Source organism: Mesoplodon bidens (genome assembly GCF_964165515.1).
Source record: "Mesoplodon bidens genome assembly, chromosome: X".
Taxonomy (NCBI): domain Eukaryota; kingdom Metazoa; phylum Chordata; class Mammalia; order Artiodactyla; family Ziphiidae; genus Mesoplodon; species Mesoplodon bidens.
This window is the reverse complement of record NC_138163.1, coordinates 135,839,518-135,859,341: the sequence shown is the minus strand read 5'-3', so window position 1 is coordinate 135,859,341 and position 19,824 is coordinate 135,839,518. Positions and strand designations below refer to the sequence as shown.

At 38.7% G+C, this 19,824-nt stretch overlaps 1 protein-coding gene across 1 annotated transcript in view; it reads left to right on the top strand.

Annotated features, from left to right (window-relative positions):
• Positions 1-12,878, top strand: part of LOC308608424 (U2 small nuclear ribonucleoprotein auxiliary factor 35 kDa subunit-related protein 2-like) — a 32,304-nt gene extending 19,426 nt beyond the window's left edge. The window contains exons 8-11 of the mRNA XM_081221457.1: positions 1,714-1,927; positions 8,479-8,534; positions 9,257-9,366; positions 12,332-12,878. Coding sequence (XP_081077583.1) covers positions 1,714-1,927; positions 8,479-8,534; positions 9,257-9,366; positions 12,332-12,792 — 841 coding nt within the window. The 3' untranslated portion in view covers positions 12,793-12,878. The remainder of the gene's footprint in view (positions 1-1,713; positions 1,928-8,478; positions 8,535-9,256; positions 9,367-12,331) is intronic.
• Positions 12,879-19,824: the final 6,946 nt, after the last annotated feature.

Below are 19,824 nucleotides of genomic sequence, written 5' to 3'. Positions count from 1 at the left end.
AACGTCACACTCTGAAAACCACACCTAAGAGCTGTTTCAAGGAAATATCCACAGTGGTCAGATTAGTTTGTGACAGTTCTTAATACTTTCACAGGCATATGAAATTAGCATTAAAACTGTGCAAATATATATATGAGTTAGGCATTTCGTCATTCAGGTGACAAATTGTGAGATAAATCCAGGGCCATCTTCTCAGACAAATTTACTGTTCCACTTTTACAGAGAACTGTAGTGACTTGCTGCAGATCATTTCAAGCATTCTTTTTTGTTAAGGTTTGTGAGATCATTGGAGAAATACATTCATAACCTAAGCATTTCTTTGGTTGCATGTTTTTAGTAGTACTAAGTTCAAGTCTGGAATCTTTCTGGAATTGGCATTTTTTGGAGTCACGGCTTTGAGAGTTCTTTCCTCCCCCTGCCCCCCAAAAGAACATAACTACTAATGATACTCAAGATACTCATATCTGTCTTGAGTATTTATTTATATCTTACCTTCTTCCAGAAGTGACTGTAAAAGGCTACATACTAAGTTAAAGAAAATAGAGGAAATGGGAAGCAAGGCAGAGAGAAGGAAACAAGTTATTTTGAATATGCAGTACATTTGACTCTGCATTTTAATGCATTCCAGTTCTTTTCAGGTGATTCTGGGAATCACAGAGGATCAGTACCATGCCTTCAAAAATACGACTTACCTAACTTTTCAATAGGAGATGTCAGGCCATCATTTTTTAATACACTCAAGCTTGTGTGAGTATTTCCAGGTACAGTGGGGATTTTCCCTAAACAGTGACTTGGCTCTGTCCCAAAATTCACAGATGCTCATTTGACACCCTAGAACTAGATCTGGGTGAACAGAATTTTAAATTCATTAATTAAGGTGCTTGTTTGCTACTATATTTATTTACAGCTATAAAATTTCACATTACAGTTAACAGTGCCAACCAAGGTAAGTTCTCCCAATTCTGTAGGTAGCTACTTGGGAATTCGGATCACATTACAAATTGTATAATCTAGAAGGTCATTTGGAGAGTAGAAAATTTCACATTAGTTAACACTGAACATTTCAGACCTATGCATGATTTTTATTGGGCGTTCTGTATGCATTATCTCAGTAGGTACATAGATGTATAATCTTTATATACTTTTTTGTCTTACAAAACTGAACCTCTATACCCATGAAACAACTCCACATTTCTCTTTCCCCAAGTTGCTGGCATCCATGACTGACCAGTTTTTAACTACAAAATATTAACCATGTAGTGTTAATTACTTGGAACCTTGAAATAAATTTTTTTTCTCATGTTATCTTAGGACAAGAAAGTAAATAATAATAAAGGTCATATGAAGCATTTTTTAAATTATTCAAGTACAAGTGAGTTAAGTCAGCGCAGCCCTGACCAGTTGAAACTGCAAAAGAGAATCCTGTTTTTTGTAAAGGTTAACATTGCTTCTTAAATAAAAATTAAATTATATTTATATAATGCCATATAACAAACAGGCACTAGATTGTAAGGTAGTCAGATCTGGATCATATCTCACAAGCCATGTGACTTGGACAGCTGAGCTTTCTTAGGCCTCAGCTTGCTTCTTTGCAAAGTCGGGGAAATACTACCCATGATTGTTTTAGTGGGTTGCAAGGATGAGAGAAAAAACATAAAATGCCGTGAAAACTGTAAAATATTATATATAGAATAAGATTAACTGTTGTTGCAGGTGTTCACGTAAACACAATTTCCCGACATCGAGTCCCACCCTTCTTATTAAAAGCATGTTTATGACGTTTGGGATGCAGCAGTGCAGAAGGGACGACTATGACCCCGACGCAAGCCTGGAGTACAGCGAAGAGGAGACCTACCAGCAGTTCCTGGACTTCTATGATGACGTGCTCCCCGAGTTTAAGAACGTGGGGAAAGTGGTCCAGTTCAAGGTGGGCACATGCAGTGTGCATGGAGGACGGGACTAGTTCACCTCCCTCTGAAGTACTGGATGGGATGGGAAAGCAAGGGTACAGGCTCTCCGCCTGGGTGGGACGTGTGCTGTGGCGTAGGGCCTGGTGCCATGGTGGAAGGAAATGTTAATTCCTTCTGTCTCCCTCTCCATCTACCTCATTGCAATACAGTAGAGGTACTGCTTGAAATTGGAAAGAGGTACTAGCATGACATTTCCTGGGTTCTGAGGTTTTGATGAGGAAAGATCTTTCATCCACTCAGTATGTTTATGGTCCCCCTCTTTTCCAGCCTGTGAATTCTCTGCATAATAATTCTCTGAATAAGGTCCCCTGCAGACAGCTGTCCAAGCATTTTTCTATTAAGGGGCTGCATGTGATGGGGAATGCACCTCCTTACTTGTAGTTGGTCTCAGCTACAACTGCATTGTAACACAGCTTGCTGATTAATGTATTATGTTGATAGTGCCAGCTTGCACCTTCTGCCCAAAGTATGCATTGTCTTCTGGAACTACAAAGAACATAAACCTTGACTTTTTTTAGATTTTGTTTATAGATTGGATATTATCAAACAGAACATAATGTTCCAAAAATCATGGTTTGTGTTACTGAGTAAAGGAATGCAAATTACACATAATTTTTTTTTTTTTTTTTAATCTATTTTTTTAAATTTTATTTTTATTTTTCTTGTTTTGTTTTTGGTTTTGCAGTACGCGGGCCTCTCACCGTTGTGGCCTCTCCCGTTGTGGAGCACAGGCTCCGGAGGCGCAGGCTCAGCGGCCACGGCTCACGGGCCCAGCCGCTCCGCGGCATGCGGGATCTTCCGGGACCGGGGCACGAACCTGTGTCCCCTGCATGGGCAGGCGGACTCTCAACCACTGCGCCACCAGGGAAGCCCCAGAGCTATACTTTTGTTTACTGACTCTGAGCTTTTTTTTAAAATTTCTTTTAAAATTTTCTTTCCTCTTATCTTTTGCTACTGTTGTATATATCGTCCTGTCTTCGCACTAATTCTCAGTACAGTTTGCCCTCTATATCTGTACTTTCCACATTTGCAGATTCTGCAACTGCAGATACAACCAGCGGTGGATTGAAGGTATTCCCTAGCCCCCACCCCCAAATCCAAAAAGTTCCAAAAAAGCAGAACTTGAATTTGCCACAAACTGACAGCTACTTATATAGCATTTACGTTGTATTAGGTATTATAAGTAATCCAGAGATGATTTAAAGTTTATGGAAGAATGTGCATAGGTTATGTGCAAATATTGTACCCTTTTATATAAGGGACTTGAGCATCCATGGATTTTGGTATCCAAGGAGTCCTGGAACCAATCCCCTAAGGAAACCAAGGAATGACTGTACAACTAATAAAAAGTGAAGTGGAAGTGCCTGTCATACACAGCACAATATCGTTAGAAGCACAGGCCATGGAGTCAGTGTGGTTTGACTAACCCTGTGCTCCAGAACACATCACTTTACCTCTTTATGAATTTTCCTCATCTCAAAAGTGAATTACCACTTTATTCCTTCTTGAGATCTCTAAATCATACTGCTTTCAAAACTTGCAGCTCCTTAATGGAAATCTCGCTGTTCATGCATAACCACTATCTAAAATTTTCTTTTGCTTAAAATTCTGAGCTCTATGTTGTATTTTTTCTTTCAGATGTATTAAAATATAATTGACATACAGCACTTTATAAGTTTATGGTGTCCCACATAATGACTTGACCTGTACATACTGCAAAATGATTATCACAGCAAGTTTAGTTACATTCATCACCTCATGTAATTAATAAAAAAATGTTTTTTCCCTTGTGATGAGGACTCTGAGGATTTTCTCTCTTAACTTTCAGATATATTACACAACAGTGTTATTACACAACAGTGTTAACTATAATCACTGTACCTCCCACTACTTATTTATCTAACAACTGGAAGTTTGTAACTTTTGACCACCTTCATCCAGTTTCCCCAACTCTGGTAACCATAAATCTGATCTCTTTTTCAATAAGTTCATTTTTGTTTTTGTATTTGTTTTTAAGATTCCACATGTAAGTGAGATCACACTGTATTTGTCTTTTTCTGTCTGACTTATTTCACTTAGCATAATGCCCTCAGTGTCTACCCATGTTGTCACAAATAGCAGGCTTTCTTTTTTATGGCTGAATAATATTCCACTGTGTGTGTGTATTTATCTCACTTTTTTTTAACCCACTCATCCATAACTGGATAAATACCCAGATATTTATCTTCAGATAAATACCCAGAAGTGGGTTTCCTACATCATATGGTAGATTTATTTTTAATTTTTTGAAGAACCACCATACTGTTCTCCATAGTGGCTGCACCGACTTACATTCCCACCAGCAGTGTAGGAGGGTTCCCTTTTCTGCACACCCTCTCCAGCATTTACTGTTTGTAGATTTTTTGAAAATAATAATTGTCATTTTTTTCATTGTTTTCTAACTGTTTGGTAGACGCACTGTTGCTTGTTTCTTATCCTGCTCTCTTCTTTTATCTTCTTTTGCAATTTGATGTTGCGACTTCCCTGGCGATCCAGTGGTAAAGAATCCGCCTTCCAATGCAGGGGATGTGGGTTCAATCCCTGGTTGGGGAAGTAAGATCCCACATGGTTCAGGGCAACTAAGCCAATGTGCCTCAACTAGAGAGCCCAGGGGCTGCAAGCTACAGAGCCCGGGCGCCCTGGAGCCCACACACTGCACCTAGAGAGAAGCCCACGTGCCTCAACAAAGATGCTGCATGCCACAACAAAGACCTGACGCAGCCAAAAATAAAAATAAATAAAATATTTTTTTAATATATTAAAAAAGGGCCTCCCTGGTGGCGCAGTGGTTGAGAGTCCGCCTGCCGATGCAGGGGATACGGGTTCGTGCCCCGGTCTGGGAGGATCCCATATGCCGCGGAGCGGCTGGGCCCGTGAGCCATGGCCGCTGGGCCTGCGCATCCGGAGCCTGTGCTCCGCAACGGGAGAGGCCACAACAGTGAGAGGCCCGCATACCGCAAAAAAAAAAAAAAAAAAAAAAAAAAAAAAAAATATATATATATATATATATATATATATTAAAAAAAAAAAATGGCACATCCCCACATTGGGCTCATGTTCCTGACCCATCAAATGCAAAAATGCTTAGGACTTGAGTCTGAGGGAGGGAAGAAGACAAAATATTTTTTTAAAAAACTGATTTGATGTCATCTGTATCAGTGTACTTTGACTTTTTTATCATATTCCTTTGTGTAACTACTACAGGTTTTTTACTTGTTACCTTGAGCCTTACATTCCTAAATTTTACACTTTTACATTTCCTCCCCTCACACTTTAGGTTATTGATGTTATATTGCAGTTTACATGTTTTTTATATAGTGTATCCAGTGGCAAATTATTATAATTATGGTTATCTTTAATTTTTTTTATGTAGTCAAATGTATTGATGTTTTATTGATTTGGGCTCTTGTTAGACTCTTCCCTATATAGGAGGAGTGTATATCAATATATGTTTTCCTTAGTCCTTATCCTTGTGTGATTTCCTTTCTCTCTCTTTTTTTTTTTTCTGGCCATACCACGGATCTTAGTTCCCTGACCAGGAATCGAACCTGTGCTCTCTGCAGTGGAAGCACATAGTCCTAACCACCGGACCATCAGGGAATTCCCCTGGTTATCTTTAATATGATTAAACTTTTAAACTAGAGTTGTAAGTGAATCATACAGCACTGGTTCTATATTAGAGATGGTAATGACTTTGAAAATTTAGCATTGCCAGTGAAACATTTTTATGATGTAATTCGTGTCCTTTTACTTCCATTTGAAGAACTTTCTTCAGCATTTCTTGTAAGGCAGGTCTAGTGTTGATGAACTCCCTTAGATTTTCTTTGTTCAGGGAAGTGTTTATATTTGCTTCATTTTTGAAGGACAGCTTTGCTAGGTATGGTATTCTTGGTTGACTTTTTTTCTTTTCAGTATTATGAATATATCATTACATTCTCTCCTGACCTGAAAAGTTTCTGTTGAGAAATCCACCTATATTCTTATGCAGGGGGGTTAGGAGGATTTCTTCCCCTTGTATGTGACTTGTCACTTTACTCTTGCTTTCAATTATTATTATTTTTTTGTCTTTTACTTTAGACACTGTAATTTACAATGTCTTGGTTTAGCCATTTTGGGCCTTTCATGCCTCATGGATCTGTTATATCTGTTTCCAGCTTTGAGAAGTTTCTAGTCATTATTGCTTTAAATGTACTTTTTGTCTCTTTCTCTTTCTCCTTCCTTCTGGGATTCTCATAATGCAAATATTGTTTGTGTTGGTGGTATCCCATAAGTCCTGTAGGCTTTCTTCACTCTTTTTTATTTTTTCCTTTTGCTCCTCTGATTGTATAATTTCAAATGTCCTGTCTTCTAAATAATTGATTCTTAGGTGAAGTCTGCTTTTGAGGTTCTCTTCAGTTTAGTCACTATATCCTTTACCTCTAAGATTTTTATTTTTCCTGATTTTATTTTTGTTTATCTTTTCTTAGTTGAACTTTTTGTTTTCTTGATGCATTGTTTTCCTAATTTCCTTTAAGTTGTTTGCCTGTGTGTTCTTGTAGCTTACTAAACTTTCAGAGGATTGTTTTGAATTTGTTTACTAGTTTATAATTCTCCATTTCTTTCTGTTCACTTATTAGAGCTTTATTATGATGGTGCCATGTTACCCTGATTTTTCATGATCCTTGATTTCTTAACATTGATACATTTGAGGAAGCAGTCTTTTCACCAGAAGTCTCTTCTCCAAGCCTAACTTAGAGTCCTGGAAGTGTGAATTGATAGAGTCCTTTGGCAGGTGGGGCTTCTTGTCGGTCTCTTTTTGCACCAGGCTACTGCCTAAGCTCTGAGATGGTGGGGGAGGAGGCAGAGCTGGCTGATAACAGTTGGAAAGGATTGCTGGCTTGGTACCCTGTACAAGGAAGACTGGTTGCCTGGGTTCTCTGGTTCAGTTTCCTTGATCAGGCATCCCCAACCTCCAGGCTGTGGGCCGGTACCCATCTGTGGCCTGTTAGGAACCAGGCCACACAGCAGGAGGTGAGTGGCAGGTGAGCGAGCGAAGCTTCATCTGCCGCTCCCCATCACTTGCATTTCCACTTGAACCATTCCCCTCTGCCCCCTCCCACCCCACCCCCAGTCCATGGAAAGTTTGTCTTCCATGAAACAGGCCCCTGGTGCCAAAAAGGTTGGGGACTGCTGTCCTAGATGGTTAGTTCTGGGTACTACAGTCAGCAGTAGGTAGAGATAAGAGTTTTCTTTGCCCTCACAGGGCAGGAAAAGAAGTCCCAAGGTCAGCTAAGCATGTTGTTTGGGGACTCAAATCAATCAGGCAAGACTATGCACTGAATTCTTGGCCAGATAGGATCATTGGCTTTACTCTGCAGACAGGGAAAGCTATGGGCTGTGCTCTTTTCAAGTGTTACTGTAACATTGGCTGTACTGTGGGCTGTACAGTTTCCCATGTGTTCCAATTACGTTTCTTGGTAGGTGGACTGAAAGCTGTACTCATCAGTTGGTGGAGCTCTGAGTTAGTTTTCTTGCCCACACTGGATCAAAGGCCAGCAAGGTTTCTGTTTGGGGATCAAATTTAGCAGAACTATGCACCAAGTTCCCTGGGCTCTCTACATGAGCTCTTTACAGGCATACTTCGTTTTACTTCAGTTCACAGATATCTGATGTTTTTGTACAAATTGAACAAGTATAGCAACTCACGTTCAGCAAGTCTATTCACACCATTTTTTTTTTTGCGGTACGCGGACTTCTCACTGTTGTGGCCTCTCCCGCTGCGGAGCACAGGCTCTGGACGCGCAGGCTCAGCGGCCATGGCTCACGGGCCCAGCCGCTCCGCGGCATGTGGGATCTTCCCAGACCAGGGCACGAACCCGTGTCCCCTGCATTGGCAGGCGGACTCTCAACCACTGCGCCACCAGGGAAGCCCAAAATCTAAACTTTACTATGAATGTTGGCAGGTTTTTCTACGGTTATATAAATATATATGTATATGCATTTGTGTCTGTATATATTCATACATATGTATTTGTGTATATATGTTTGTGTCTGGAATTCAAAGATACACCCATTCTCAAGATGGTTCATTTATGTGAGCAAGAGGGAAGAATAGAGTGAAATGGCTTCAACATTTCAAGAAAGTAAAACTTTAACATTCTACTTATTTTTTTACAATCTTAGTCAAAAATGCAAATTAAATTAAAGTGGCCTGTATATGACTGATTTATATTTCTTGTGGTTTTATGCATATGGAAACATTTTATATTTATTGAAGAATGAATCTGATTAACAGAGATCACATAATTGGGGCCTGCAGTGCTGCTGCATGATGAAGTATGCCTTTAATAAAAGTGAGAGTAAGGTATCTCAGTTTTGAAATCTTTTGTGGTAACTACATAGGGTAATACTAGCCTAGACAAAGTGTATTTGATAACTGAATTTTTTTTCCTTACGTTTTTTTATGATAGAATACTTCATTGTTCTTTAGGTCAGCTGCAACTTGGAACCTCATCTGAGGGGCAATGTGTATGTTCAGTATCAATCGTAAGTATTCTGAACGTAAATATTAAATATGTCCATGTTTTGTAGCACATCTGTTTTATTTATATTGACTTTTGGGATTATTCCACTGATACATATCTTTTATATGCATGATACTTTTAACAATGTAAACATCAAGAGCTGATACAGAAAACGTATTCTTTGTGTATTTATATGGTTTTGAACAAGTTTCAATAGTTATATTATTATGTATAGAATTTAGTAATTAAGATACAAAACTTGAAAACAAGGAAAACCAGAATAGAGAATTTAGAAGTATAAATTGAAAGTGTCAGAAATTGAAGCCAATATAAATCATAGGTATATTTTACCAGCTAAGAAAACAGTTATTGTATCATTATTTAGTCTTGATATTTGCCTAGATCATTACATAGCTGATTGGTTAAATTAACCACTGTAGAGCAACAGCAATCCTAGCTGAAAAAGAACAATCTCTAACAGTGGAAACACTTTGCATTTTTAATAGTCAACTCTTTTGAATTAAGAAACCAGTTTGCATCCATCAGAACCTTTTGGAGGGTTAATAAAAAGATTCCTAGTGTATGTTGAGCTTTAGGAGCTTGAATGCTCTCATAAGGGCTCCCTCAGTAGTGACTTTGCGGTCCTATAGTAAATTAACAAAAGAGCTGATTAATAAATAACAGGGTTATATCTATATATTAGAACATTACTGTAAAATGCATCTGTTAATTTGTGGTATAAAGGGAAGAAGAATGTCAAGCAGCCCTTTCTCTGTTTAATGGACGATGGTATGCTGGACGACAGCTTCAGTGTGAATTCTGCCCAGTGACCCGATGGAAAATGGCAATTTGTGGTAGGTAAAATACCATGATGATTTTTTTCCCCTTGATTGTTCCACTGCTATATAAAAGGACATTCTTAGTAGGAAAAAAACAACCTGTTAAAGGGGTTTTTTTAAAAACGAATCGCAAGGAATAGCTCTCATCTTCCCACACATGAGCATTATATAAAGGACATCACATTTTAGATCTGTAATAGACCATGTGGGTCATGTTATGCCATGAGTAACTGAGTTCACTGTATTGGTAGCAGACTCAGGTTATCTAATCTTTGATTCTGCGTTCTGCGTACTACTTTAATAAGCCACATTTTACTTATCACAGTCCTAGAGGTGTTTTCTATTCTTTGGCTCCCCTCACTTGAGTGGTTTTTTTCTGTCCATCTTTTATCCTTAATGAATATTCTATCATTTTGTTATGTCATCATGTAATATTTTCTGGCTTACATGAAATACTTGCTTTTGTATGTTAGAGGTTGATTATAGCTGTGTAGAATCTGTTAAGGGTGTTGTCAGACTAATTCATGAACACAGATCACCAAATCAGAAAATGAGTGAGTCCTTTGCTGAGACTATCTAGCAGTTCTGTTGGCCTTGTTATTTTCAAATTTCTTTCTATCAGATGGGCTTAGCCAAATTGTCAGGTGCCTCAGATGAAAAAGGATGAAGCTATAAATGCCTTTGGGGAACACTTTTCTTCCCTGTTACTTTTGCTTGTTTGCTTTGTACTCACTTGCTTAAAATATCTTATTTAAAGCAAATGTAACTTATAAATTCTGAATCACAATAGTGGTTTGGCATCCTGCTCTTGGCAGATGCTGCCATTTTAAAAGCATGTTAAAGTGGCATGGGGGGTAGCTTTTAGAAGTAAAACTAAAAGAACAATTTCAACATAAGCTTTAAGACTTGTAAGAAGAAAGGGAGAAAATTGTTTTCTCTGTGAAGGTAGGTCGTTTTTGTCAGTTCCTGGGAACCCCATTTGATTTCAGTGATGTGCTTCTGTTCATGACTTAGACTTCTCCAAAAGAAGAAGCTATTTTACTTTTTTTTTTTGTAGTAACAGTAGTTTTGAGATACAATTCACTTAACAAAATTTATCCTTTTAAAGTACAGAATTCAGTGTTTTTTGTTTCATTCAGAAATGTGTGACCATCACCTCTAATTTTAGAACATTTTCTTCACCCTCTGAGAATCTGACACCCATTAGCAGCCACTCTGCATTCTCTACTTCCCCATCTGCTGATAATCAGTAATCTACTCTCCCTCTCCATAGATTTGCGTATTCTGGACATTTTCATATACATGGAATCATACAATATTGACCTTTTGTGTCTGGCTTCTTAACATGTTTACAAGATACATCCATATTATAGCATGTATCAGAACTTTACTCATTTTTATAATCTAAATTATATTGCTTTCTATGGTATACTACATTTTATTTATTAATTAGTTGGTGGACTCCTAGGTTGTTTCCACGTTTTGAATATTATGTATAATGCTACTAAGATGTTCAGATTTCTGTGTATGTTTCATTTCGTTTGGGTACATGCCCTAGTAGCATAGTTGCAAGATTATATGGTAATTCTGTTTAATGTTTTGAAAAACTGCCAAACAATTTTGTAAAGCAGCTGAATTATTTTATAATTCCACCAGCAATGTATAAGTACTAGCTTCTGTATATGCCTGCAATAAAGTTAATTTTGTTTTAATTTTATGTATCCTACCAGCTATGACATGGTTATTTCACTGTGGTTTTGATTTGCATTTTGCTAATGGCCAGTTATGTTGAATATCTTTTTATGAAGTTGCTGGTCATTTTTATAATCTTTTGGAGAAATCTCAAATGAAGTCCTCTGCCTGTTTTTTAATTGAGCTCTTTTGTTTTTACTATTGAGTTGTAAGTGTTCTTTAGATAGTGTAAGTAGAAGTCCCTTATCAGAGATGCTCTGCAGATTATGTATTAGTGTATGTTTTTTCAATTTTTTTTTTTTGTGTGTGTTACATGGGCCTCTCACCACTGTGGCCCCTCCCATTGTGGAGCACAGGCTCTGGATGCGCAGGTTCAGTGGCCATGGTTCACGGGCCTAGCTGCTGCGTGGCATGTGGGATCTTCCCAGACCGGGGCACGAACACACGTTCCCTGCATCGGCAGGCGGACTCTCAACCACTGTGCCACCAGGGAAGCCCTTTTTTCACTTTTTTGATGGTGTGCTTTAAAGCACAGTTTTTAATTTCCATGAAGTTGAATACATTTATTTTTAAAGAATTTTATAGTTTCATCTCACAGTTTAAGATCCATTTTTGAGTTAGCTTTTGTATATAGTATCAAGGAGGAAGGTATTTATTTAACTTTTAACTGTTTTACATATTTGGGGAATTTACTGCTATTTTAATATGTTTAAAAGTGTCAAAGGGATTGTTAAAAAATAGAGTCCACTTTGAGAAGCATCTTTTATATTAACAGAACTTGGTAAATTTGAAACAATATGGCAATGTTTATCATCATATTTTAAAACAAAACGAAAATACAGGTTCTTGTACCTACAGTGAGTGCTCCCTTTTCACCAGTAATTCTGTCTTGCCAGCACCATGCTGTCAAATCACACTACCATCTAGGCTCCAAGGAATCATTCTACAGTATTAATTTGGGGATCTGCACTGTCAGTCAGTGGGATGGTGAAGCCCTAGGACAAAAATAGTGTGGTTACTATTTGTTTGGTTGTATGGTGAACCATAATCTAGTGGGGAAATGGGATGTTCTTGTTAATGAAAACTTTATGTTTCAGAATGCTATTTGTTAGAGCATTTGAATATTTTTGAAATATTGGAAACTAAAGTATGAAATCAATTTATGCAGGCTGGTTTTAAGTAGTACCTGGGAGAAAATAGTCCTATCACAAGCGAACATCAGAAATGTACCTTCTGAAAAGGAAGAAGTGCCAGCAGTAAATGCCGTTTCCTCACTGTGCCACTGCAGGTTTGTTTGAAATACAGCAGTGTCCAAGAGGGAAACACTGCAACTTTCTTCACGTGTTCAGAAATCCCAACAATGAATTTTGGGAAGCGAATCGAGACATGTACCTATCTCCGGATCGGACTGGCTCCTGCTTCAGTAAGAACTCAGACAGGAGGGAGCGACCGGGCCGCCACGACGACTACTACAATAGGCCGCGGAGGAGGAGGAGCCCCGGGCCGGCCCACTCCTACAAGACGAACGGGGAGGCCGAGAGGAGGAGGAGGAGGAGGAGCCACGCGGGCAAGAAATCCCACAAGCACGTGTCCAAAAGCCGGGAGAGGCACAGTTCCCGAAGCAGAGGAAGAAAAAGGGGCCGCAGCCGTGGCCGGGGCAGCCGCAGCCGCCGGAGCCGCCGGAGCCGCAGCCGGAGCTCCTCCAGGTCCAGGAGCCATGGCAGGAGGACGTCGGGGAGCCGAGACTGAACTCTGCAGAGTCCCAAATCCAAATAAACTTACCATGTCCTTCAGTGATTGTACACCCTTTTTTATGGCGGTTGCATAGTTGGATAGAGGGCTCTCAGCTGAAGTGGGTTAGCAAATCCGTCAAAAGCCTACTTACATGAAACCTATTCATGAACACATAAAATATATAAACATTGTGAAAGTTACTTATAATCCTAACCCTTAGAGGTAACACTGGAGCATTGCTTTACTTTTTTTCTTCTTACGGGTATTACAAATATTTTTTTATACATAGTTAAGATCATATGAGACTTGTTTCTTTTTTCCCATTAAACTTTGTCATGTATGATCTGTCCCTAGATGACATTTATTCACTTCATATTGTGGATTTGTCAATTGACTTAACACATCTCTTTTATTTTAAACTTCTAATTTCACACTATTTTGAGCTGTAAACAAAGAAAAATGGTGTGATAAGAGGTCTTTAATTTCACATTTATGATAAGATCACATTAAGGAATATAACATTAAAGTTATTTCCAACTGCCCTCCACAAAACTACAAAAATTTTACTGTATCAGCTATGACAGTAAATTTTGCTGACCCTACAACCTACATTTTAATCTTTACCAGATGCTAAAGTTTATACATATATATATATATATATTCTGAATATACAGAATATATATATATTCTGTATATATATATATATTCTTAAAACAACCAAAGTATATATTCTTTTAAGAATCATGTTGGCCTTTATTAATAATCTACTGGAATCTTTTCCCCCACACATGAGTTTAATACCTTATATTTTAAAATTCATTTTCTCAGTTTTAAAGTACTTTTTGTTCTTCCTCCTACCCCAGATTCCTGGTCCCTCTTAAAAACTGGCAGTTTTCTACCAAGTGTTTATCATTTTTTTGCAATGTGTTATAGAGTTCTTTGTACAGAAGTTAGGTGCTTTCTTTTTGATCATTTTCATTAATATGAGGGTCATTGGACTCAATGTCTAGTGTTAAACTAACTATACAAAAATCAATGTAATAGTAAGAGAAGACTCTTCTATAGAGAAAGCTTAAAGCATGATATGTTCCCTAAATTTCAGGTGTGCCATGCTCCTACACTTATTTCTATATAAATTTTGGTTACTTTCCTTGACTGAATCTTGAATTTCACTGTGTGCCATTTGGCAATTTGACACTTGTGAATACGTCCTTATTAAATTTGAGATGGTTTTCTAAGTGATATACATTAACAATACAAGACTTTAATTTGCAGTCAGTAAAACAAAGTAGTTAAGAGTATATTTCACCTTACAGATCTTGGTTTGTTTCAGATCTTAAATGCCTCTATTGTAAAAAATGAAAAATTTTCTGTTGACCTGGTTCACTAATAATGAATAATTGTCACTCAATTTAGAACTGTTCAATACTTTTGCTAAATATAATCAAGAGGCATTTGATTAAATGGGTTACATGTCTTTTAATAGTTCATGGGTGGTTAAGATAATCATCGAACTCAAGGTATTGAAGAGGTATTTGTCACTTTTCCCATCAAATATGGATGTGTATGTAGATAAGTGCCATGGAGGGAGTGTACTTCTTGAAAGGAACTGTATTTAAATCACTAAGTGGGTACATTATCCTGAAAATGTCCATCTTGAACTTTAATTACCTTATTTATAATTACCATTTATGATTCAAAAATTCCATTTGCATACTGCCAATAGTGACACTAAAGCCTGTTTCCAATGAATAGTTCAGAGGCTCTTTAATCTTACTATTTGGGGGGATTTATAACTTAATACAATGGTATTTCTTCCTTAAATACCTCAGTATGCAATAATTCATATCTGTAACAGCTATACTGATAGGTCACTTACCTATCATGACCACCTAGGTTTTGGCTTTATACAATTTAGGCAGTCCTGTTTGCAAATATCATTCCATTTCACTGATTGTGCTAGCACTTAAAGTAGAAAAAATTGGAGTGGGAGGAAAAGTGGGTGAGAGTTATCAAGTTCTTTTTTACTACCTGCAAAAATCTGAGTTGTTCATTGAGAAACGGTCAAGAGTCAACTGCAGCAAAGTTTCCTAAGGGGCATGTATTGACTGAAAATATGTAGATAAAGTCTTGAGTAGCACAGAATCTGTATTTTTCTAACTAAGTGTATGAAAACTATATAAATCTCCATTAACTTGTGTGTGCTTACAACAAATGCTACATTTAAAAGGAAATGAATATTTAACATTTTACTGTAAAAAGAAAGTCTTCAGCAACTCTCCCTAGTTTGACTAACTTTTGGAAAGAGAGAAAAACACTACGGTGGTGTGAACTGGATATTTATTACAACAAATTGGTGATGTGATAAAGACAGTGTTAACATGGCCTAAATGTTGGACACAATCACAACAAAGCTTACAGCCAATGCAGCATATGCAAGTGAAAATGTAAACTCTGAAGACATACATCAGGGAAGGAAACTGCCCTAAGTGAAGGGAAGCAGTAAGGGGACAAAATTAATTTCATTTTAACAAGCACCAAGAAGGAACATTCATGCTTTAAGTAATGACTTGTGCAACGCTTTGGGATGAAAGCAATGTATTTTCTGTCAAGATACTGTTATGAAGAATTACTGATAAACATTCCACTTTTTCTTGGAGTATTAAAACCATCGGGGTGGAATCAAGACAGAATAGGAGGACGTGAAATTTGCATCTCCGCACAACTAGGGCACCTACCAGGCACCGTTGGGGGGCCACGGACACCTAAGGGGATTGGGGGAACCCCCAGCAACCGGGCAGGGAGTCGGGGAGTGATGGGGGTAGAAGAAGAGGTAGGATGGGACTGGGGCCCCTGACGGGCGGCTGGGGGAAAGAAAGATCCCTCGCCCGAAGGGGGAAATTGGGGAACCATTGGGAGGGCAGAGGATCAGAAGGGAGCGTGGCCAGGTTTCCCCTGCCCAGGAGCCTATGGAGATCCCAGGCCTGATCCTCTGTCCACTGAGGCCCCCTCCAGCTGCGTGGGTCCAGAGGGAGTGGGAGGGAGGGAAGGGGGAGCACAGGTAAAGGCCGGACCTCAGGGACCGGCACCCCCAGACGGGTGGCTGGGGGAGGGGAGGAGTTCCTACACCCAGCAGGACCCACCTGTGGTAAGGGGTCCAGCGGGGATGGGGGAGACCCTGATTGGGGGGGCGGTGCGGAGGAACAGAAGGGAACACAGGCAGCACTGTCCCTGTCCACTTAGCATCAGGGAGCCTGTTGCGCTACTGGGCCTAATCCTCTGCCCTCGGGGCCTCCCTCCTGCCACTCAGAGCCCAAGCCCCGCCCCCACACCCCCACCCAGGGCCTGACCTCTACAGTCGGAGACCCCCTCTGAGAACCCCTCCAACGTGCTGGATCTAAACCCCAACCACACCCCCCACCCAGGGCCTTACTTCCAAACTCCAGAACTCCACTCCAGAGTCCCTCCTTTCCACGTGCTGCCTCCCCCCTTCAGCCCAGATCCTAAGCAGAGGTCCCGCCCCACGCCCCACTTAGGCCTCGCCCCCAGGGCCTTTTCCAGCTGCCTGGGACCTGAGCCCCACCCTACACTCATACATCACCCTCCACCTGCCTAGGTCCTGCCCCACCCTAAACCCCAACCCTGCCTAAGTTCCACCCCTTCCTAAACTCTGCCCCAATACCCAAGCCTGTTTTTTCTCCTCTTTTAGATTGGGTTCTGTTTTACCTTGTTGATTCATTGTTGTTGATTCTTTTATATTTTTATTTTTCCTAATCTTTTATTTTTCTAATTTTATTTTATTCTTTATACTTTGTTATTGTTCTCTCTTTTTGACTTGTTCCCCTCCCCCCACCTTTTTTTCCTCTTGTTATTTTATTTTACCTTCTAGCTGTTGTTTCAATTATAGTTTTATTTTTCCTGATATATATTTTTTTCTAATTTTAGTTTGTTTTTTATTCTTTGATATTTTACTGCACCTTTCTTTCTCTCTCTTTCTCCCTTTCTTTCTCCCTTTCTTTCTTTCTTTTCTTTTGCTTTTTCTTTTTGTTTCTTTCTTTCACTGTGCCACGAAGCTTGAGAGTTCCTGGTTCCCAGGCCGGAGGTCTGGCCCAAGCTCTTGTGGTGGGAGCTCCAAGTCCAGCCCGCTGGATTAAGAGAGAACCTCAGACCCCAGGGAATACTCAGTGAAGTGAGGCCTCCTGGAGGTCCTCTCCTCATCACCAATACCAGGCTCTCTCCAACTGCCTGCAAACTCCAGTGCTGGGCGTCAGGCCGAACAACCAGTAGACAGGAATGCAGCACCACCCATTAAAAAATAAAAATGAAATGACAGAAAAATATCTTACAGATGAAGGAGCAAAGTAAAAACCTACGAGACCAAATAAATGAAGACAAAATAGGCAACCTACCTGAAAAAGAATTCAGAGTAATGATAGTGAAGATATCCAAAATCTCAGAAACAGAATGGAGAAAATACAAGAAACATTTAACAAGGATCTAGAAGAAGTAAAGAGCAAACAAACAGTAATGAATAACACAATAAATGAAATTTAAAATACTCTAGAAGGAATCAATAGGAGAATAACTGAGGCAGAAGAAACCATAAGTGAGCTGGAAGATAAAATGGTGGAAATAACTGCCACAGAGCAAAATAAAGAAAAAAGAATGAAAAAAAGTGAGGACAGTCTCAGAGACCTCTGGGACAACATTAAACACAACGATATTCGAATTATAGGGGTCCCAGAAGAAAAGAGGGAGAAAAAAGGCTCTGAAAATATATTCTCAACAAAAATTCTGCAAGCCAGAAGGGAGTGGCATGATATATTTAAAATGATGAAATGGAAGAACCTACAACCAAGATTACCCAGCAAGGATCTCATTCAGATTAGATGGAGAAATCAAAAGTTTTACAGACAAGCAAAAGCTAAGAGAATTCAGCACCACCAAACCAGCTCTACAACAAATGCTAAAGGAAATTCTCTAGGCAGGAAACGCAGGAGAAGGAAAAGACTTACAAAAACAAACCCAACAATTTTTGTATCCATAAAATGGCTGAATTGATACACAAGACCCGTATATATGCTGTCTACAAGAGACCCACTTCAGACCTAGGGACACATACAGACGGAAAGTGAGGGGATGGAAAAAGATATTCCTTGCAATTGGAAATCAAAAGAAAGCTGGAGTAGCAATTCTCATATCAGATAAAATAGACTTTAAAATAAAGACTAATCCAAAATACAAAGAAGGACACTACATAATGATCAATGGATCAGTCCAAGAAGAAGATATAACAATTGTAAATATTTATGCACCCAACATAGGACACCTCAATACATAAGGCAAATGCTAACAACCACAAAAGGGGAAACCAACAGTAACACTATAATAGTAGGGGACTTCAACACCTCACTTTCACCAATGGACAAATCACCCAAAATGAAAATAAATAAAGATACACAAGCTTTGAATGACACATTAATCAAGAGGGACTTAATTGATATTTATAGGACATTCCTTCCAAAAACAACACAATACACTTTCTTCTCAAGTGCTCATGCAACATTCACCAGTATAGACCATATATTGGGTTACAAATCAAGCCTTGGTAAATTTAAGAAAACTGAAATCATGTCAAGTATCTTTTCTGACCACAATGCTATGAGACTAGATATCAATTTTCAGGAAAAAACTGTAAACAAATACGCCATTTTCTGGAGGCTAAACAATACGCTACTAAATAACTAAGAGACACTGAAGAAATCAAAGAGGAAATCAAAAACTACCTAGAAACAAATGACAATGAAAACACGACAAAAAACCTATTGGATGCAGCAAAAGCAGTTCTAAGAGGGAAGTTTATAGCAATACAATCCTACCTCAAGAAACAAGAGAAATCTCAAATAAACAACCTAATCATACACCTAAAGCAATTATAGAAAGAAGAACTTAAAAAACCCAAAGTTAGCAGAAGGAAAGAAATCATAAAGATCAGATCAGAAATAAATGAAAAAGAAATGAAGGAAACGATAGCAAAGATCAATAAAACTAAAAGCTGGTTCTTTGAGAAGATAAACAAAATTGATAAACCATTAGCCAGACTCATCAAGAAAAAAAGAGAGAAGACTCAAGTCAACAGAATTAGAAATGAAAAAGGAGAAGTGACAACTGACACTGTAGAAATACAAAGGATCATGAGAGATTACTACAAGCAACTCTATGCCAATAAAATGGACAACCTGGAAGAAATGGACAAATTCCTGCAAAAGCACAACCTTCTGAGAGTGAACCAGGAAGAAATAGAAAATATAGACAGACCAATCACAAGCACTGAAATTGAACCTGTGATTTAAAATCTTCCAACAAACAAAAGCCCAGGACCAGATGGCTTCATGGGCGAATTCTATCAAACATTTAGAGAAGAGTTAACACCTATCCTTCTCAAACTCTTCCAAAATATAACAGAAGGAAGAACACTCCCAAACTCATTCTATGAGGCCACCATCACCCTGATACCAAAACCAGACAAAGATGTCACAAAGAAAGCAAACTACAGGCCAATATCACTCACTGATGAACATATATGCAAAAATCCTCAACAAAATACTAGCAAACAGAATCCAACGGCACATTAAAAGGACCATACACAATGATGAAGTGTGGTTTATCACAGGAATACAAGGATTCTTCAACATATGCAAATCAATCAATGTGATACACCATATTAACAAACTGAAGGATGAAAACCATAAGATCATCTCAATAGATGCATAAAAGCTTTCCACAAAATTCAACACCCATTTATGATAAACACTCTTCAGAAAGTAGGCATAGAGGAAACCTACCTCAACATAATAAAGTCCATATTATGACAAACCCACAGCCAACATCATTCTCAATGATGAAAAACTGAAACCATTTCCTCTAAGATCAGGAATAAGAGGTTGTCCACTCTCACTACTATTATTCAACATAGTTTTGGAAGTTTTAACCACAGCAATCAGAGAAGAAAAGGAAATAAAAGGAATCCAAATTGGAAAAGAAGAA